The 22252-nt window shown below is 42.5% G+C and overlaps 1 protein-coding gene across 1 annotated transcript; it reads right to left on the reverse strand.

Annotated features, from left to right (window-relative positions):
• Positions 1 to 1035: 1035 nt before the first annotated feature.
• Positions 1036 to 18520, reverse strand: LOC103356323 (dachshund homolog 1-like). The gene is made up of 11 exons (XM_008280427.1): positions 18516 to 18520; positions 17785 to 17894; positions 13904 to 14014; positions 10385 to 10563; positions 8899 to 9019; positions 8624 to 8758; positions 5046 to 5242; positions 4208 to 4355; positions 3068 to 3196; positions 2778 to 2882; positions 1036 to 1612 (listed from the first exon to the last, which is right to left on the reverse strand). Exons 1-11 carry the CDS (start codon positions 18518 to 18520, stop codon positions 1575 to 1577), a joined length of 1278 nt encoding a protein of 425 aa, XP_008278649.1. The 3' UTR covers positions 1036 to 1574.
• Between the last annotated feature and the right edge of the window lie 3732 nt (positions 18521 to 22252).

The following is a 22252-nucleotide window of genomic DNA, read 5'->3' on the forward strand; positions in this document are numbered from 1 at the left end:
CAGGAAGAATTGCTTGTAACAGAGGTATTGTTTTAGTCCTGCATCACAGCTTATCTGCCTGTGTCCAGGAAATGGCACACCGCACATTTAGACAAGGTTGCATGAGCAAAACCTGGCCTACAGCACAGATTGTTTTGGCACAACACATGGACTCAGAACAAAGTGATATAGATATTAATTAGGACTTTGGAAAACTTCATATTTCTTGCCAGTTAAGTTCTAAAGCATTTACCGTACCCTTTAGAGGAAATTGCTTCTAATATTTCTAAACAACCTGCATTTTTGATCTTTGACCCCTCATGCAATTTATTCACCTTTTACTTTGTGCACCAGTAGACGAACACTTAGTGTAGTTTTGCATGTCTTGAGCCGCACACACAGGACAGAACAGGCTTTCCTTTCAAATATCTCTTTCACATGCATGTGGACAAACATATTTTTCTCAAATTCTAAACTGCAAATTAAGCTGCAATTGATTTATATTAGCAGGCATTTGCAGGGCTTCGATCCAAAAGGAGTCAGAAGAGCTTATTCATTAGTTTAATCACGTATGCTTCCATCTACTGCAATACTAATATTTGGCAGGCAACGATCATAAAATAGCCACAAATTTTAACACAGCAAAAATGTTTTTTTACTAAATATAATTTATCATTTATTCCTCATCTTATTTCTTGTGCTCTCAACTGATTACTAACACGAGTTTACCTCATAAAGGGTTTTTTAAAAAAATGATAAAAACGAGTGCAGCCACAGGGAAATAGTGCCTCGTCAACATGTTTCGCTAACAGACAGCTTGCATGTGACCCTGCCCACCGCCTTCCTGTCTGTCTGTCAATACTTACGTGTATGTTTTTGGAGATGGAGCACAGATCGATGCCACGACACTCCCCATCACCCTCACATATGTTTATGCAAACACATGGGCCTCCCCCTCCTCCACACACACACAACACAAATCTAAAGGGTTTAACTATAATACACATCTCAGAAACCTTTAAAGCTCATGCGGAATAGAAAGAAGCAATGACACAATTGAATAAAAAGGATTTGTATTGTTTGTATTGTCAAACTGCACTACTGCATAACATACACAATACAAGTCATTTACTGACTGTACAACATGCCATTATGTGTTTTTTTTTCTGATAATAATAATAATAATAACAAAAATGATGACTATATATATGTACACAACTCTGTTACAAGTTATCTTCATCACTTGCGTCCAGATAAACAGCACTGACAAAAAAAGAACAACTATGGTCGTCTTCATCTAGGATCTAAAAGCCTTGATTTGAAAGAAACACAGTCAAACACAACATCGGAATAAAATAGTCTTCCCACTACGGCTGAGATTTGGTGATAAATGCAATAAATTAAACAAGAGAACAATAGAAAAGTTCAAATGTCACCCTTTGAAATGTAGGGGAGTCCTCTTGAGGAGGTGGACATGTGCGTCTCAGATGCGACTGAGCATGCCTGGTCGATTGTATATCTCATAAATGAAGAATCTCTGTCACTCTTCCATCCATCCGTCCGCTCATTCATCCGTCTGTCCTTCCGCCTCGTCTTCAGAACATCCCAGTGGTTTGCAGGAACACTCTTCCCTCTAAAAACCAACAAAGATAATCACATGAATAAAGAAATACATTTAAATTGTGGTAAAATACAGACGACTTGGCTCTTCAGTGTAGGGAAAATGCTGTCTGCAATGAATCCACTCCTAGAAATACTGAAGAAGGTCCTACACATCCACGACCGGAGATCATTAACAAAAGAGCATTATGGAGGACGGCTTGGTTGAAAGTCTTTTTCGGGCCCTGATCCCCGTTTTTGGCGATAAAACTTCCTGGCACAAAGGAACCACATCCTGCCCTGCTGTCTGACAGACAATTCCCCTTTAAATGATTTATTACTGGGTGTTAATTATGCAAATGATGTCCAAACAAACTCGTCATGAGGACAATTAAGACAGCCATTAATTAGTGGCCAGTTCTCTTCTTGCTTCACTGACATTCAATTAAAAATTGCTTTTGAACAAGCACGCTGTCTGGTATGGCGGTCTTGGCACAGCGCGGAGCAGAGGTGGGCTGGAACCATGCACTCTTTTGATGAGGCCGGGGCTACAGATCACGGCCATTTCTTTCTCTGTCTGTTTAAGATGTTACATGTGGGATTTTCTCATTAATCCATCCCTGTGCAGACAATCACGTTGGCAAAACAAATATATTAAACGCCTGTCTCCATTAAAACGGTAGCCCCGGTGAACTGTCTCATGCCTCATTTCGTTTTGTTCAATTTCTCAGGAGCGGTCTCCCTGTGAAATCTTTGAAAACCCTTCCACTAGACTGGTCAGTTAAGCATCAAAAGCGGAGAGTAGGTGAAATAATGAAATCTGTTGTCCTAGCTCAGTCGATAAGAGCTAAATAAATCCCCACCAGCAGGTATGCCGCGATTCTTACACTGGAATGGAATTTCTGGGTAAGCATGACAATCAATTTATCGCTGTTAATAATAAGTAAATTGTTTCCACAAACTTGGTGTGGGGCTTCTACAAATACTGAAACTTTTACTGCTTTACATCTCATGTGAACGTTTCTCTGTTCTGGCAGGAAAAGCTAAACTCTGTAAGAAGCTTATATCCTATAAATGAGAGAGGGAGCATTTTAGCAGTGACATCTTTTCTGTCTTTTAATGTTCACTGAGCAAAACATGAAGCCGTTTTTGCAGCTACATACCGAGGAAGCAGTATTTTGTTATCTGGGCACCTGTACCTTGTACTGTTCCCTTAGTGTCCAGCCGGCTGTCATCGTGGTTGCTGCCTTCCACGTCCTGGGTCACAGACTCTGTGTGAGGAGGGGCTGTTGATGATTGATGGCCTGTAGTTTGGTCATTAATTAATAAAGACACTTGATTAGAGGCTAATGAACAGTCAAGGCTAAGTTGCACTGAAAGCTTGGTGACATTTAATATGAAAATGAGAATTACGCCGGTTATCGCTACATTAAGCTCAATTTCGAGACAAAACAGAAATAAAATACAGGTGTGGGAAAGGTTTGTGCACCTGTGTGTGTGTTGGCAGTGTGCAGCAGGCTGTGCTCTGCCTGATCACGGAGCTTGACTTCCTCCTCCAAGGCCTCCTGTAGTCTCCTCTTACTCCTCTTTTCCTTCTTCAGGCGCTTCTGGATCAGAACTAAGTAAAAAAGGAGAGGAGAGAAGGGACAAGTGGCAGCAGATGTCAAAAGAGTGCACATGTACAGGTACTTTATTCACATTCAAATCAAGTTTATTGTCATTTTGCTGTACATACACAGTGGTACAGGACAAGATGAAAGAGCGTTTCTTCAGGATCCAATAACTTAAAGCAATTAAAATAAAGAAGTGTTTGCATATCTAGATCAGCAGCTCAGCATTCAATTATGCTCATAATCACACTCTTGTGATGAGTCTTGTTTATTTTATTTTGTACATTAATTTATTTCTGTCTATTGTTGTAGGAATTAGTTTATTTCTTGTGTGGTTTACTGGCTTCCTGACCTTCTTGGATACTTGCAACAAGAGCTCTGAGGGACTCTGGGTTTGAAATGTTGTGTATGGCCAATATGCTGCTGGCTTACAGTTCACTAACACAAAGGACCCTGCATTAAACTGCATTTGATTTGTCACAAAATGAGGCGTCACTGCAGGTCTGAATAATCAGAGTGACATTTCACTGCACTACACTATTATCCTCAACAGGTATGAATTACTGTGGATGCTTTAGATTTACGTTTTAGTCTCTTTCCATCTGAACTTGCTCATTTCTCCACTTGGTGCGACCTCATTACACAAACCTCATTTGACTGGAATTTGCTCTGACTGCGCCGTATATGACAGCTTTTGTGAACTTGCCAAACTTGATTTAGTTTGTAGCATACCCGCCGACCTCAGTCTAATTCACCTCTGCAGATGCTTTGAGGGGTAATATACAGTAGGTGTCCTCACTTCCTTATCTGATTTTCAAGTTAATGGACGTCCTGTCAGCTCAGAAGTGGATTAGATCAGCGATGTTTAGCTGCGCGGCGGCATTGTCGGTGTTTAGATGTTAAAATCCACACCGTGCCAGTGTGATGAGCGGTGACGTAACACTCAAAGCAACACTTAGCAAAAGCTACTGAAGTTAACACTGTCTTTACAAAGCAATCCAAGATATTGTATGCGATACCTCTGTTTTTCTGTTCCATGCTGAGCTGTCTCTCTAAGGTCTCTCTGAGCTCCCGCTCTCGGACCAGCTCCATCTTCAGCTCGGTCCTCTCCAGCTGGTCCTGCTTCTCCTGGGCTCGGGCGTTCTCTATGGCAACCCTCAGCAGACCCTGCTTGGAGACACACAGGCGCACATCAACAGGTTACACACTGAACAACAGCCAAGAGATGCGTCCGTCTTCCTCAGATGGTTAAAAAAATAAGAACCTTTACCTCACCAAATCACTTAACCCCAAAGGTAATATTTCTCTTTTTATTTAAACAAACTCTATAGATTCAAAAATAGAGGGAAAAACCTTAAAGACTGAAATAATTCACGAGCTACAATTAACAAAAAAAGGGTAAACCATCTCACTATGAATGTCATTTGATCACAGAATTAGCTTTTTCTTTAGGCCATGTTTTAGTCCGACATGTGCTGGGGTGCATAATTCATTAATTTAGTTTAAAAAAAGAAAGAAAGAATAAATAGATTAGATTTTTAATGTCATGAAAGTCAACGCTGGTCTTTTAGCTACACGCTAAAAGTAGAACTGCCAACACATCAGGGTCAGATGAGGTTCTTTTTTTTTCTCTCTGTGAAAACCAAGCCACAGAGGGCTTTTCATTGTGACTGTTCTTTTAACAAAGACATGTAAAATCTGAGAAGCAGGTCAGCACACGCCCATCGCAATTACTGCACATCCTAAATGTCTGCCTCGTCTGCCATTTAACATTTCAGGAAATCCCAAAGAGTGGCTCATCTCCCTTCCTATTCATCTTACAGTGTAATAATAATAAAAGCGCCGGCAGAGGCTCACCTGGATGTTCGTGAGCAGGGTCTCTATGGAGGACAAGCCTTCCGGGAAGATGAAGGGAGTGTGGTGGAGACCTGCTGGGAGCTTCTGTCCTGCAGGGTAAGATACCCTCTCGCAGCCCTCCCTGCCTGATGGGGGTTTCTGGTAGACTTGTCTATCACAGCTCTCCCTGGTTGTCTGTGTGGCCAAGGAGCTGTTATCTGGAGGGCAGAGAGACAGTTTGATGTCTAGTCAGTGCGGCTGATACGCTCCCGAGTGACGCTTAACACAATGAGCTCACGCTTTGCTTGGTCTTAAGAGTCTTAAGAAGTGATATACAATGGCTGACTACACTTCATTATGTCAAGGAACGACTTCAATAATAAAATTAAAGCTGAATTAAAGCGTGAAGCTTCATCACTGACCTTGGTAAATACCACTTTGACAAAAAAAAGGTGGTAATAACACAGAGGAAGTTCGGGTTATTGCGGTTCAAAGATTTGTCAAGGTAAGTTTCATTTTATCAAAGCCTATGACCTTTGATCTAAAATATTAACATTTAATAGCTTTCTCTGCAGACCTCGACCGCGTCTGCAGCGGTTTGAGCTGGTTGGGTTGTCATAACAAGACCTACGTAAAGGAACATGATAGCGGGTAATTATTTACTATTAGACATTCTTGATCTGCTGAGATACGGTTGAAAGCTCTGGAAAAAAGCTAGTAGGTGGACTTTGAAGTTGTAAGTGTGTGTTATGTTGACTATAAAAGCGAAAAACTGATGCTGACTGCCGACTTTGCAACAGGCTCCTGCGACGTTTCAGAGATGATTAAAAATGAGAAACTCGGTGCATATTCATAACAGGCATTCCACTTGAGTTTTTAGGATGTTTTTCTTGATCTTCCAAATTTCTAGTGTGACCTGAGCACCACCTTTGCATATTGTTTCTGTCATTTTTTTGTCTCTTTTCTGTAAAGTGTATTTTCATAAAGTGCTGCATAAATTCACTCATTTACTACATTTTGCTGTGCCAACCTTTTGTGTGACAAGTCTACACTATCTCTATAACAACTGAACACATTTCCCTAATTAGCACAACATATTTTTTTCTAAGCTTTCAGGTTTAAAATTTAAAACCGTCAACGGGATCATCACTGCTGCAACGTGCGATCAAAGTGCAATGCAAATTTTTTTAGCTCACTAATACATTTACTTAACTCCTTGCAAACATATCAAGGCCAACAGTAAATAGGTGTTTACACTAATTACTGTGTGCAAGTGCATGCACAAATACACAAAAAGTCCTGGTTTGGGGTTTTAAAAATGTGGTTAGCCTTTATTAGATGGCAGGCTGCCTATTGATAATGCATCACAGCTTGACATCTCCCATAAAAGCAGCTAAGAACCTGCATTATGGATGACCATCTGTTTGTAAACCTGAGAACTGCGTGTTCCCTTTTCGTGACAGTGAGGGAGATGAAGATTAGCCATTTTCTGCATTCCCCCCCCTTCCTCACATCAGGCAGTTGCTCACTTTATGCGTTTACTGTCATCTGAGCCACTGAGGACGAAGACGTCCTGGGAGTCCGGCGGTTATTGGAGCAGAGACGAGTGTGAACGTGCGATGTGATATCTGGCACTTTTCTCTGTCTGTGACAAATGACAGTGTTTTCTCCACTTAGCTGACCACAGCATCTTCTGCTCCAAATCCACCCACCTTCCCTACTCTGCCTCGGCCTCACGTCTTGGCAACTGTCATATTCAAGGTGTTTCACAGATGAGAAGCAATGCCCCCCCACCTCCACCACCTCCCTCCTCCTCTACCTCTTTCTCCCTCTTTCTTGCTAAAAGCATTGCTCTGTAGAGAAAGGTAATTAGCAGGTGCTGGCGAGCTCAGCGGAGGGCATCCAACTACACTCCTGTGGCTCACATACAGACACACACACACACACACACACACACACACACACACACATTCGTAGCCGCTGAAGTGCGCAGTCAGCAGCGTGGGCTCCCCAGGCTCCTTGGATGTGACTGATCCTTTATTGAGTTACTGTTTTACGCCTACTTTACCTCACACTCACACACACGTTTGGCATAAATACACACACACATACACACACACATAGACACAAAGCTGCCAGCTTGTTTGATCATTTACCCATCTCCCTAACCAAGGTCACTGTCTGTTTTTCTCTTTTCTCCCAACTTCATCTCTCTTTTTCCCCCCCTCTCTTATTCCTCTCCCACCTGTCCCCAGGGCTAATGAACTTCACCACGTGAAGACTGCCAGTCAGCGGAAGAGAACAGGGAGGGAGGGGAGGGAGAGAAAGAGAGAGACAGAGAGAGAATAAAATTCTGCTGATGTTTGGTTAATGGGAGTGAGGTGTCAGGGATGGCCTCTGATCTTTGCTGCATGGATACGTTGTTCAAAGACCACTAAAACAGCACACACAGCCAAAAACCGACTCACACACACGCGCGGAGATTATCATACAATGGATTGACAGAATGACAGCGCTGAAGTGCTCTTTGAAACTCCGCTCAATCCGCGATAAACCTATCCTGTGATGTTCTAGGTCAAATACAAAAGCTTGCAATCCTGCAAATGTACATGCATGTTTCATTTGCATGCAGGAAAATCAATTGAGAATCAATTGCATAAATGCGATGTGTGATGCATGGCATTCACGTCGTTGGTGCCATCACTGGTTTGTCAATATGTTCACAGATACCTGACAGCATCGGAAACCTTACCTGGGAGGCCTTTGTGATTTTTAGATTCGATTACTGAATAATGCGATTCAGTATTAGAATACGTTTACACGAGCGCGTGCACACACACACACAAACTCATATACAAACAATCTCCCCCTCTTTCTGTCTCCCTCTCTCTCTTTCGCTGTAGATTTCTGCTGACTGTTTGTCCTTGAGCAGTCCTCATTAAGCTAATGCAAACCTCCCTGACAGAGAGAACCAAACAACTGACGTTGCAGCACCGTGGCAACGCGGGCCCTAACGACAGGGAGGCAGTCGTTATGCAGATGAGGTCCAGCTGAGAGCGCGGGAGGCCGCCTGGCTCGTTAGGCCGCGGCCCGGCAAATGGCTCGCTAATGTAACACCGCTTCCTGGTCTAATGGAGTCCTGTTTTGCAGAATTATTTGTCTTTGCTCTCCGCGGGAGGCTGGGGGGCCACTGACAGCGAGGAGGAGAGGAGGAGGAGAGAAAGGGTAAGAGAGTGAATCCTCATCGACCTGTTACTAAGATTTCTTTCTTCTTCAGCCCTTTCTCTTCTGAAACATATATATAATGTCAAAGAAACAGTTGTGTAGTTGCCACAGGTGTTCAAATCCACAAATGGTGACAGAGATGGATGCTTTGGATGGAACGCTTGTTGCTCTGAGTTGACAGATTTTGTGCAAAGGCAATCGATTTGCGTAAGAAATAATCATTGCTCATTAATAATTACATCATGATTAATGCCTGTAACAAGGAAAAAAGCCAGAAGCTGACCTTTGAAGTGAGGTAACAGTCTAAGGTCAATAAATCTGAGTAATGTAAGACACCTAAAATCAAGCTGCATGCACACATGAGCGTGTCTTACCTCTGTCAGCGTGGCTCCTCTTGTTCTCCTTGTTGTACTCCACTGAAGTCACATCTGTCTCTCTGGCCCCCTGCACCAGACCAGGAGAATGTCCCAGCACACTCTGGCTCGACGACAGGCCGTCATGGAGCGGGTCTGCAGAGGAAAGAGTAATAAAAAGTCAAAAGAAAAACACTAAAAAGATCAGAACTCATAAATTCCTCACAGGTGTTGTCATGGCCAAAGCATCCTTCACTTTTGCGAGAGTGCGCCCGCGCCACAGGTAAGTAACGTACGTGTGGTTTCTGCAGTGCGTTCTGTGTGAGACGGTGAACTCGACACGCTGCTGCTGTGATTGGATGACATCTGAGCTTCCTCCAGCGAGGGAGAAGGGGAGGGGCTGCCGCGCACTCGCTCCTAACGGGCAACGACATCACACAGAGTCACGAAGTTAACAAACAATTATGGCTCATAATGCACAAAACTTACAAATCAAAAATAACTAACTTTACACTGGAAATTAAAAATCCAGCCGGAGGGATTGTAAAAACTTTTATGTTGATCATTTTACCCAAAGGAATCAATGCCTTAGATACCTACACGACACCTGAGAATGTGGATCATTTATAGTGAAAGGAGAAAATATCCACAATTGAGAGTTATTAGTTTAATTATTTAAAATAGATTCTTCTTTGTCATAGCTGAATTCTGCTACTACTGTCACATTTAGATGCATAAACTAAATGGATATACTGAATTATCAACATCAAAACAGACATTTTTCAGCTACAGTGAAAGTTTAAAGCAAAAAGAAGTGCTGCAAAGTTAGATGTAGTTAAAGGACATTTGTGGCGGTCTAACTAAAGCTAACTGATTTTGCTCTTTTGCTTCTTTTTTTTTTTTATCCGTTTCTATGTGCAGAGTGTGACTGTGGGTCCTAAAATGTATTTTTTTATGCTACAATATTTTTTTTTTTTTTACAATTGTCAAAGGACTTTTTTTCCCCAGGTTTCGCCAAATATATAATAGGTGTGTTTTGGATTTGCAAGACATGGTAAAATCATCCCCATATCGCAGGTAATTAAAAGAAATGATATTCTTAGGGACATGAGAAGGCTTGGAAGCTGCTACGGTATTCTTTGATGTTTACAGGAAAATCTGGCGCTCGTTTCATTAAGTTTCATCTTTAGGAATCAGTCCAACATTTTTAAAACAATGGTCCCTGTAGTTAAAATTATGACCAGAGATGCAATTTCCTGCTACTGATGAGGACACAATACGATAGAACTCTGTCAACTGATGTCTACATTATCAGTTTTTATGTACAATCCTCTCAAACCTCTCTCAATCCACTCACTAATAAACACCACAGTGTTTCTTTTTAACAAAGTTTTTTGTCTGTATGCAGGATATCTCAGAAATGTATAAATAGATATGGGATTGACCTGAAGCCAAGGAACAACTGATTACATTCTGGTAGCGATCCAGAACTTGGATATCCCCTAGTCGACAGTTTTTAGCTGCATCTCGAGTCTAAGTTCAGCACGGAACGGATCGAAAGAGTAATTCATCACGAAACTTAAGGGACGAGAGGTATGTCTTTGGGTGTTGGAGGCGATTTGGAGATTTGTATAATTAACTGGTTTCGCAAATATTGCACTTTCGCTCCTGCGTGATACAGTAAAGGCCCCGATTCCTTTCATAGTTCCTGCGCGTCACGTGGACTGAGACGATTGCTGGCTGACGGTCAGATCCACCGGGCTGATGGGCCTCTGAGTTCACCTTAATGACGGAGGTGGGAGCCCTGGCAGGGGGGTTGGCGTGGAGCTGTGCCACGTTGGCCATGCTGGCCAGCGTGCTCAGTCGGTTCATCTGGCCCATCGCCATGGAAACGGAGGCCGGCGCCAGGCTGGCAGGGATCAGAGGATGTGACATCATCATGAAGGGCAACTGATCCAGAACTGGGATAAATTGGAATAGAATAGAAGAGAATAGAGGGAGAAAGAGCACAGTGGAGTAAGTCTGCTGCTCCTCATATGGCAAAGGTCAGACCAGCAGCATTGTTTAAAGGCCACCAAAGCTGCACTACACAGGCACAAGCGCAGAACATAAAACAAGTTCTGTATCGCTCTTCTTTCATTTTTGCATGAGCTGTATTTTATCCATCACAACTTCAAGGCCCTTCCTGCGTTCGGTCTTGTGTCGGTTACTGAGCTGTGAAACCCACAGCATCCTCTGAAGACAGGAGTGGGTCTGGACACCGGTGTCATCCCTCTTTGTTGTAAGTATTACCTGGATGACTGCTCTGCTTCTAAACCGCATCTTGAAAAAAATGTGTGCAGCGTGGAAAAAAGAAAAAAAAAAAAAGAGATGAGTGCAGCAGGAGAGTCAGAAAAGGGAGGGGAAGTACGATGGTGATCGGGATGAGCGCGTCTCCAAGATGTAAGGACCGTAATGGCCTCAAGATGTTTCTTGAGTGTCATCTGCGAATAAAACACAAATTCAAGCCTCTTTGGAATGGAAGTAAAAATAGATAAGTTTTTCTTTGCCCCGGTGTTCTTCATGATAATCCAACACATTTTTTCGGCAGTTGAAACTAAACTCCCATTATCTTGGCCAATCTGTTGTTCACACTCCTCTCTTTAAGACAAGCATCCATTATCTTTAAAGAAAATCCTTCCTCTCAACAGCACCCTAGTGGGTTGTTGCAGTCCTTCTATTCATGAAACAAACAATCCTGTTGGGGGGGTAGAAAATGACATAAATATTTATCATTTAATAAAAGGAAAAACAAAAACAAAAGAAACACAGGGAGGAAGTGGAACAAAAGAAGCTGATGGCAGTCCTGGTGCTGGGCCAGCAATGCACGCTGGGTAATTATAAACACAAAGGAAAAAATCTTGGACTCTATTCCGCACAATTGTCACAAATAATAGAACGAGTGCATGGAAACAAAAAAAGGCTATCCAAAGAAGAGAGATGAAATAGAACAAATAAAGGGAGAAAAGGAAAGAGAGGAAAAGAGGGGGAAAGAAAGGGGAAAAAAGAAAAGGCAAACTCAGAAATAAAGGGTGAGGCGTTGACTTTATGAGTCGGGCTCGCTGGACATATGTGCAGTGCTTTGTGCATTTGGCAGATTAGTCTCTCACTTGCCCAGAGCAGAAACCAATCCAAACAAAAGATCTGTCTGAATGGAGCTGAATAACCAGATGCTCCGACAATCAACTAGCAGCCAACTCCAAATATTAAGCCTTGGTTAGAAACCAGCGCTCCACTTTTGTCACCCCCCCCTCCACCTCCCGCTATAATTTCATTTGCACTCGCAGTCTCTCTTCTTAACTCTGCTTTTTTTTTTTTTTTCTTTCCTCCCCCCCTCCTCGTCACCCACTTCTCTCTTCACTTTCTCTGCCCTCCCATCACTTTCTCTTATGTTTCATTAAAAAACATCAAAAGTCAAAGTGCCTCTCTTATGTTTATCCAAACAAACCATTACTGTAAACAAACAGTTACTGTAAATTTCCCAGAAGATCTTGTTAAATGCAGAAATGGCTGCTCCCCGCTCTTCCCCGGCCCATAAGGTGTCACACTCAGCATTTGTGAGTGTGTGCGTGTGTGTAATCCGAGATTGCCTTTGTAGTGGTTAAAACTCTGGTAGGGGCCTATACTTCCCATAAGGCCGTGGGTGGCGGTATGGAAAAAACACATTATGTGTGTGTGTGTGTGTGTACGTATGCCTGTGTGCTGTGTGTGTGTTTGTGTGTGTGTGTTTCCACTTGACTCTATCATTAACAGTGATTAAGCTTTACAGGTTTATAATGGCTGGTGGTAACCATGCCACCTAACTGCGCACAGATGCTGGCAGTCGTAACCGAGAGTATACAATGGTAAACAATACTTAGCGCAGAGGAAAAATTTCCTGCACACAAAGCCCAAAAAAGACAATTTTTTTTCACTTGTGTCTCCTTGTGATTTTTTTTTTCTCTTTTTTAAAAGAAACACACAAGGGCAGTTTTTCATTTCTGTCCTAAAGCCTCGCACTGTGCTCCTCATTTTAAGTGTGCGTGTCCCAGGTTGATAGCGTATTCCACGCAGACCTCCATAAGCCCTGTCATCTGTCTAAACACACTGATGTCGCTTTAACCTGTCGATAACAGCGGGGGCGGCGTGTCCGATTTGTTTGTGTGTGCGGCTGTGCGTGCGCGCAATTCGTGTTTGCGTGCGTGCGTGTGCCCGTCCCACCATCGATTGTCCAGCGTTTGTCGTTTGCATTCAGGATAGTGAATTAGAGAGAAGACTATTGATTTGGCTTCAGCCTCTCATCTTATTCATCTCTCTATCATCCCGGTGTGCTTACTCTCGTCCACTGATGCTCCAATTTCGCTGGCTGCTCTCCCTCACTGCAACAGCCAGGGACCGGTGCAGGGAGAAAGGGAACAGCTTTTAATAACATACGACTAAAAAGTATACCTGCACATGTAATGAGCAGCCAAAAGGGATTCAATTCCAAAATGAGGTGATTCTGTGCTTTCCAAGGACAAAACGACTTAACTGTAAATGAGAGCATACTGCTTACTCAGACTCTTTTTTTTCCCGTACATGGTGATTTAATTCTACACCATATGACAGACAAATATCACAGTCATATTGAGCATGAGTAACATAGCTGGTACAGTCTGTAAATGCGATGACTAATAAGTGGTAATGGTTTGCCAGCAATGGGGCGGCAACATTGCAAATGTTTCTCAGGAAACATTTGCTGAATCTTACTGAATCCCACAAATATGCAAACAAATCCAGCTTTAAAATATCAAAGACTAGAAAACGCAATAAAAGTTGGATCTTTATGGGTTTGATTGTCTGGATTACCTGATGTCTGTTTGACTCATTGCTGCTCAACCTGCCCACTCATTGCTATAAACTCAGAAATGTTTCCTGAATGTTATCGAATCCCACAAATGTGCAAACAAATCCAAGCTGACGGAAATATTCGCCCGTAGACTCGTTGAAAAAAAAAACACAACCACGTCAGATCTTTATGGGTTTGATTGTTTGTATTACTTGATGTCTGTTTGACTCGTCTCTGCTGTAGTTTAGTCTTTCGCTTCACGAGGAAACGTGCAGGCAGCAGAGGTGATGTCAGCTTGGTTCAGCGGCGGCGCATAAACACAGCTGCTCAAGTTGTGTTGACTTGGCATCACAGATGTGTACAGACAACAACCGCGCGACGTGTTATGCGACCGTAATTGAACATTTCGCACATGCGCATATGTGTGTGCGCCTGTGTGGACAAATGACACTCACCAAGGCCGGGGTTGTGGTCACCGTTCTCTCCATTTGGCGCGCCATGTTGCTGGTTGCTGTGGTAACTGGCCATCGCCTCCAGTTTGATCTTTTTGGCCAGGGCAGAGAGATCTGAGCGAGAAAGACAGATATAGAGAGGAAGAAAAAGGGGGAAAGAAAGAAAAAGAATCAATAAGAGCCAGATCAATGGCCCCCGGTGGAGGATTAGAGCAGTGGGTAGGCAGGAGGTTGTCATGGGAAGACAGAGGCCAGCCATTCATTCTGACTGCACCGCTGCACTGGCCATTTAGTCTGCCAGGGAATCAGCAGTGATAGGAACAAGCCAAGACATTCATCTCTCCCACACAGGGATATCACATCCCACAGCAGAGCACTCAGGACGGCACTCAGCGGCAGCAGCGGCTCCACCTTTTAGCCAGAAAGTACTTCTTTATCAGTATGAATTAGAAGCACGGGACAAAAAGTGGAGATAGTTTTTTAATAGGGGTTGTGCACTTTGGGATAATTCGTAATGGAGAGTGACAAAATGTGGCAGGAGCACCGAGCCGAGTTTTAATTTGTGTCTTGAACCTCAGAAGGTTGTTTGACCCGCCGAGCGACCTTTAAAATAGAAAATTAAACATCTCATGCACTAATACAGACAAACACGGCGAATTATTAAAGTTGGGACAAACCACACAACTGTGCAAACACCACTGAGGAAATACAAACAAACCATAAGTCTTAATTTCCTGATCTTGGATACATCTAAACATTTGAAACAAACTGAGCTGCTGAGTGTTTTTTTTTTTTCTTCTTTTTCTTCCCCCCTCAGACAATGGGTGTCTGAGGTGAAGAGTTTGTCTGCCCAAGACGTCGACAACCACAACAAATTGTTCCTTTTCTTCTCATCTTCTCTGCCTCTCTTTTCCTGCCCTCTCCCTTCTCTCCTCCCATCCCCTCTCCTTACTTTACCTTTTCAAATGTCAGCATCACAGCGGGACATAAGCCACTGTGTTGCATGTGTGTATGTGCGAGCGCACGAGGGTGAGAAAAAGAGACTAAGGAGGATCACATCAAAGATTTTTCCTGCCTTTTACGCTCAAATGTCCTCCCTCTCTCTGTCTCCTTCTCCCCTCTCATGTGGCCAGTTCTAATCAGTAGCGCTGACATTGCCGCCGTGCCCTCTCCTTTGGTGGAAAAAGACTCTTTTCCCACTGAGAAAGATGCTCTTGAACGCTCACACAGACACAACACACACACACACACACACACACACACTCTCTCTCTCTCAGCCACCTTTGAACAGTGAGAGGAAGCGGAGGCTAATAGAAAATGGCTTCTTTTGAGGCGGGGAATGAAAAGATCAGGTTGCAGTGAAGAGCACAAAGCCAAGGGCAACTTTGAGAGCGGTGAGGTGCCAACAATTACTTTTCTCCCTTTCTCTGTGCTACACGTACACACACACATACACACACACACACTACAATAGGGACGCAAACACAAAACTGTTTGTGACAAAAACAAGCAGCACGGTGGCTTTTAGCAGCCAGTTGACTAAGAGCAGTTGACTGTTCTTAGAAAGTTAGTAAAAACACACAGATTCTGACATTATAATGAACAGGTATTCATCAAGACAAATACTTTATTTATACGAAAACTTAATTCACACTTGAAGAGACCAATTAAGTTTCACGGTCGCAAACTAAACGCATCCTTACGTCAATTAGAAATGAATTTCAAACGGGGTTCAGGAGGCTAAAGAGTATAAATCAACCCAACAGAGGACTTTGTGTACTTAGGATTCAAGAAAAAAGACCAAGCTTGCAAGTTATGAGTTGTTTCTTGCGTGTCAGCAGCGTGTATGCTAATTTTATTAATCAACACACCGGTCACCTCCCAGAACCCCACCTCCTCATACTATTGATGATGGGTAAAATGTGTCACTACAGCGCATCTGAAAGAAAAGTAGTGAAAACCTACCCACCCCGTATCTATACTGCAGAGGCAACCAGTTCTTTCTTTAAACTGATGGGATAACTCAGACAGTTATCACTTTCTGACAGCTGAAAAGAGAACAAATTCTGAGCTTTGACAGCTACTTTACTCTGCAGCAACAATGTGTCACTATTTCACTCTGTACAAGAGCTCCTGGAGCCAAAAGAGGGATTTCTACTGTGACTTTTCAGCGTGTACTGAAGAATTGCAACCCCCTGACATTAGGGAAAAACTTGTGAAAGGGGGGATTTAGAGATTTACAGAGGCTTTATTCTACTTATAATGAATCTTTGATATAGAATACACTAGCAGATGAATGCATCTGTCCATTTTTTAAAGTTCACGGTTGTTTTTGTTCACTAGTAAAAAAAAAATGGTTTTATTACATGATAGCATTAAAGTAATTTTAGCATGACAGTAAGTAATGCTGTCAGTGGTACTGTTAAAGATATAATATTGTATGACAGTTATAGAAAAGTAATTTTATAAAATGAACAGAATCTAAATGACAGAAATGTTCTCTATAAATGAGGTTTGAATTTATATATATGCATAATTTTTTTAAAGCAGTGAAATAGATTTTTGATGTTATTACTTTAAAAGAGTTTAACTAGTTTTTATCAGTTAACCCTATTCAGGACTTTTGGGGTCTTTTGGACCCCAGGCCATTTGTTTTAGGTGACAAGTATTGTTTTTTTTTTTTTTTTTTGAATATCTATTTTTTTAAATATAAAAAGAGGGGCATTTGTCATGCATTTGGAACCAAAAATACTTTGACTTATCTGAAAATTTATTTACATAGTATAAAAGTCTATAATAAATACCAACTAACATTTTGTACGTATTCTTTCTTGGGGTCCAAAAGACCTTCTACGTATGGCAACATGAGAGTCCTGAATAGGGTTAATATTACAGTTCTACGTGTTTAATGTTTGCACTGAAGTGCTGTGCGTAATTATGTGTATAAATCATGGCAATTATTTTTCCAAACATGGAACATCTTTAGTCATAAATCTGTACTCTTCTTCATTTTCTTGTTCTTCTAATTACAACTTGATGCTCCTAAAATGCCACGAGACTGAGCCACTGGCTGAATCATGTAGTGATTCTTTGATTGGCCTGCATAGACATGTACAGGAAAAAAATACTATTCTTTTCTAACAGGCAGCTGTAAGTTTGTAGTCACAAGAGCACAAGTTACAGGACAGACTAATAAGAGATCCTGATAAGGATGACTCTTCGTGGCTTTGGGGTTAGCCTATTGTGGAGGCGAAAATAACAAAAAATACAAAATGCCACATGCAGAATATAAAAATTATAATAAGAGGATTGGAATCTGTCAAACTCATCAATATGAAAACATGAAAATTAAATAAAAACAACAAAAAACAAAAGAGTTATCATGTAAATCAAGAAAAAAAAAATATTCCAACAAAATTAAAAAGTTAACAACAGCAAATTCTTTTTAAAAAATCACTTGAAGAGTTCATTTGCAAAAACAGATAACTCAGTTTTTGGAGATTTTCAGAAAACATATTTTTTTTGTTGTTTGCTTGAGATAAAATCAATCAAACTGAAGTTGATTGGATTTGACTCAGTGGAAATGACATGGCAAAAATAAAGATAACTTAAGTTTGATTGATATTGTCTCAAGTAGACGATAGAAAAGTGGGTCTTCTGAAGGTTTGTGAAGACGGATTCATCTGTTTTTGCAAATGAACTCTTCACTTATTTCCTCTTATTTTGCTTTTTTCGACAAGAACAATGTCGGACCGTGTATTTGATCTCAGACTAATCAGTCTAAGATGCACAGTAAGACAACACTGATAGTTTCCCATGTTCATGCGCTTGGGTGATCATTCTTCTACAATACTGTATGTGTGTGATGAGGCCTGGGTGGTCACCTGCGGGAGGCATGATCCCAGCGTGCATCAGACCACTGTGAGACAGCATGTGGTGAGTCCCGCCCTCTGTCACACTCTGCAGCCTCTTGGGCGGTCGTCCAGGCCTCGAACTGCAGGCAGAAAACACAAGCTAACATTAGTCATTAGGAGAGTTTAATACTTTACCCCCTCAGTCAGTCACTTTTTCACGCTGAGACTGAGATGGGTGGCCTGGTTAGAGACAGTGTCCTTCAGTCTGTAAACCTCTGATCCTGCTGAAGTGTCAACAAGCAAAAACACTGAAACCCGACCGGTTCCAGGAAGGCTGCTGTACAGCAAATCTGACCTCCCTGTGGATACGAGCAAGCAAAAAAGGAGTTTCCCTATGGCATCAATAAAGCACCTCATTACTGTTCAGCTTACTCATTCATTTGTTTGCTTATTAAATGTGTTTGCTCGCCTCCCTCGCCTTCAATCCTTTCCTCATTTGGCCATTCATTCCCTTCTTCTTCCCGCCATGTCACTAATTTCCTCAGTAAAAGCAGTGACTACAAGCAGATCCACATGCATTCTTGTGTGTGTGTGTGTGTGTGCATGTGTGTGTGGTTTGACTGAGCCGGGCATGCTCAATCAATCCTGGAGGAAGTATGTGAAAAGCTGTCAGACATCACTTTGGCTCTGACTAAACGGTGTGAATGTCCTGACAGGGGAAATGACACGGGCCACATCAGGCTTAATGACAACCAGCGTACCTCATCTCCTTTCATAGCAGCCTGACATAACACGAGTCCGTGGGCGAGTGTGCCTATGCGTCCGCGCGTGTGTGTGTGTGATATTAAAAGACAAAGTGGGAAAAAGAAGGGGGGAAACAAGAGGCCGAGAGCAAAAAGAAACAAACTTCAAGTTGGAGGAGGTGCAAAGTGAGAGGGGAAAAGATGAAGGGAAACGTGTATGGAGATAGTTTGAGAAAAGGTGGGAAAGAGTAAAAAAAAAAAAAAAAAAGAAGGAGATAGACTAGCAGCAGCAGCTTCCTAGCGTGGGGTGTCTTTGAGCAGATTTTAATTAGAATCTAATCCAGCCGTCATTAAGGCCCTATAAACGAAGCTGTCAGTCAGGAGATTAATGGCGCCTCATTTGCATATTGCATATAATTCATCAATTACCCAGCAGAAAGGACCAATCCCCTGTTGACACACCCACTGGCTGAGAGGAGGGGGGAGATGAAGAGAGACAAAAAGACAGAGAGAAAGATTGTGTAGTCACTAACTGTGGGAGAAAACAGGTAGCTCGTGTGTACGTGTGTGTGTGTGCGTGCGCATGTGTGGGGTCGTGTCTGGCTTGTGCGTGAGCGTGTGTGTGTGTATGAAGTGTTCAAAGGTTAATTTGATGAGCCGATGAGCTCCACAGTTCCTGCCCTCGGTTTTAATGAGTTGTTATTATTGTCTCTTATTATGGGCCCAGACCGACTGGGATGTGACAGCTGACATCAGATATCACACACGCACACACACTCCCAGACAGTGACACACACACACACACACACACACAAGCATGGAGACAGTGAGAAAAAAAAACACTCAGGTGGATGTGCATACACACAAGACAGACAGCAGGAATGTGCAAGAGGGATAAAGTTGTGTGTGTGTGTTGTTTTTGCGGAGGTGGTGGGGGTGCATTTAAATCGCGCGCAAATTTTTTTTCCTTCTTTTTCCAGTGCATATAGAGCAGCATACTGGGCTTTAACAAAAGCAGGAAATGTATTTTTAGGACTCAAGTTTGAAGGTAAAGCAACACAGCTCGGCTACGACCGAACATCTCGGATGAACACACACACACACACGGAGCACATGCAGATGCAGAAGTTGAACATCAGTGGGGGAGAAATAAAACACACAGAGACCAAAGACTGTGGTTGGTTTTTACTGCAGCCGCTTCCCTTTCCCTTACTACTGTTTATTTGCGCACACTAATTAATGGCCTGTGTGTGTTGGGTAGGTAGGTGTGTTGTGCCTTTGTATATGTTGCATTTTTTTTTTTGGAGGGGGGGGAGAGAGAAGAGCGTAAAGAACTGGAACCTAATTTTGTGTTTAGTCTGCAAGTGCGTTGATACATCAAAGTGACCCGTGGAGGGAGGTCTATGTGTGTGTTGTGCATGCAAGTGTGTTTTTTTTTCTCTGTGTGTGTGTGTGTGTGAGGTTGGAGAGCACCGGTTCCCTGAGGTAGGATTAATGAAAAAGCCTTTCATGGAAAAGTCATCAAGCTGAGGGGATGGAATGAGAGAGGGGAGGGGGGGGAAGAGAGAAAACAGTTCATTGTGTGTGTGTATAAGGTGTGTGTGTGTGTGTGTGTGTGCAGAGGAGGGGGTGTATGGCTTATGACCTCTTTGTCTCAAACTTTAATTAAAATCTCACCCAGACGTCCTCCCTCATGCCAACACTCTGGCCACACACACACACACGGACACACACATTTGTTTAAAAAAAGGTACTCTGTACATTGAGTTCTGCCCTCCAAGCTTCAGCGAATGTGTGTGTGTGTGTGTGTGTGTGTTACCTGAAACATGAAACGCTAAACATGGCAGCTGGAGCTTAGCACAGGTGGAACAGAAACAAAACACAACAAAGATGACAGATCTCTCTCTCTCTCTCTCTCTCTCTCTCTCTCTCTCTCTTTCTGTCTCGCTCACACACACACACACACACACACACATAAACTCTGTTGAGGGGGAAAGAGAAAAGTAATGAAAGAAGAGGAAGTGTTACAGTCAAAACAGTGGAACAGCTACTGGCTTGGAGGGACTGAGGTGCTGATAGGTAGCAGCTGTGTGTGCGTGTGTTTATGTGAGAGTGTGTTGTAGGAAAAAGGAAAAAAAAAAAAAAAGAGAGAGAGAGAAAAGAGAGAGAGAACTTGCTCAAACAAGATTTTGTTTGGAATATATTAGCAGCGGTTTACAGCTCCCATGCTCCCATCCTTTCAATCTGTGTTTACCACATGGGTTTGTATTCGCCGTCACGGTCCGGTTTGATAAATCATAACGTCGTCGCTGTACGCGGGAAGACTTATGTTGCTGGTTAGAGAAGGCAGGGAAAAGATTGATGTTGTGATCTTCCTCTCAAATCGAGGGCTAGGGGGGGAACAAAAAAATAAAAAAAAATGGAGCTTTATGCGCCATTGTTATTAGGAAAGCCTGGGTGATGATGTCATGAAAGAAGCAGGCAGGACAACACACACACACACACACACACACACACACACACAGAGTCGCACACAGGACGTTTGATCATGGCAAAAATCTGATCTCCTGAACTGATACCGCCTCGCATTCCTCTCCCACATTCCAGGGTCAAGACGATGTCAAGACTGTGTGTGTGTGTGTGTGTGCAGAGTGTGTGTGTGAGCGCTCTTGTGCGTGCTCCATTAAAACCTGTCACAGTGGAAGACGCAGAGGCCCTCTCTATCTCATCGTGCTCTTCTCTATAAAACATCAAACGAGTGCAGAGGTTAAAGTTGAGCTAAGCACCCCGCCCTCACACACACACACACACACACACATGAATGTACACACAGGCCTCCTCCACTCCATCCCAACGCTGCTGACTCTGACAGTGAGTTATGGTGTGGCAGTGGGGCTCAGCTTTGAGGTGTCCACCTTCCCATGCGCGCACGCATTCACACACACAACAACCGGCTCGGCGCTGCCAACTCGCAAGGCCGAAAATTTGCCACTGGGAAGCACAAAGAGGAGGCTTTTGTTGTGCTCCGCGGGCCGCTTCGTCTCATTTATCATTCATCATTTGAGTTTGTTCACTTTTCTGTGTGAACACGCACAAAAAAAAACCACCTGCTTCATATTTGACTCTGCTTTTGTAGAAACGTCCCTGATTGCAAGAGAGGCATAAAAAATAAAAATCACATGTGAACCGAGGAGGGTCAGTTAGCCAGTGGTTCCCGTTTACCTTAAGGAATATCTGCTAGTTTTGAGGTTTGTGAATTTTCTGTTTCTGTCAGAAGATTATTGAAGTGCATGGAATCCGGCTTTCGGAAAATGATATTTTGCAGAAAATGCGACCTTGGTACTCTTGTTCATCAAAATAATACAATATCAGCAGTTTTACTAAGTACCATTTCTTTGAAAGGCTGTAGGTCCTCTGAAAAGTGTGGTTGTTATCTGTTATCTAGAGTGAAGGGGGACTTTTTCTTATTAAGAAAGAATGCTGTGGAATTCTTTTTAATGCCATTTTTCAACAAACAAAATTACATTCACCTCCATATGATTAGAATCCTAAGAAATCTCAATGCAAATATCTTAGTGCAAAGAAAACTACAGTAACACTAAATATTAGGTGTTTTTCTTTTCTAACTATCTTGTTCAGGTTGTGTGTGTAAAAAAAAAACACGCTTTGTTAAACATGAGATCTTGTTCCACGTCACATTACACCACTTTTATGTAACATGTGTGAGAGGTGGAATTACTGGACTCTGCACAACA

Source organism: Stegastes partitus, unplaced genomic scaffold, assembly GCF_000690725.1.
Source record: "Stegastes partitus isolate 25-593 unplaced genomic scaffold, Stegastes_partitus-1.0.2 Scaffold192, whole genome shotgun sequence".
In the NCBI taxonomy this organism is placed as follows: Eukaryota; Metazoa; Chordata; class Actinopteri; family Pomacentridae; genus Stegastes; species Stegastes partitus.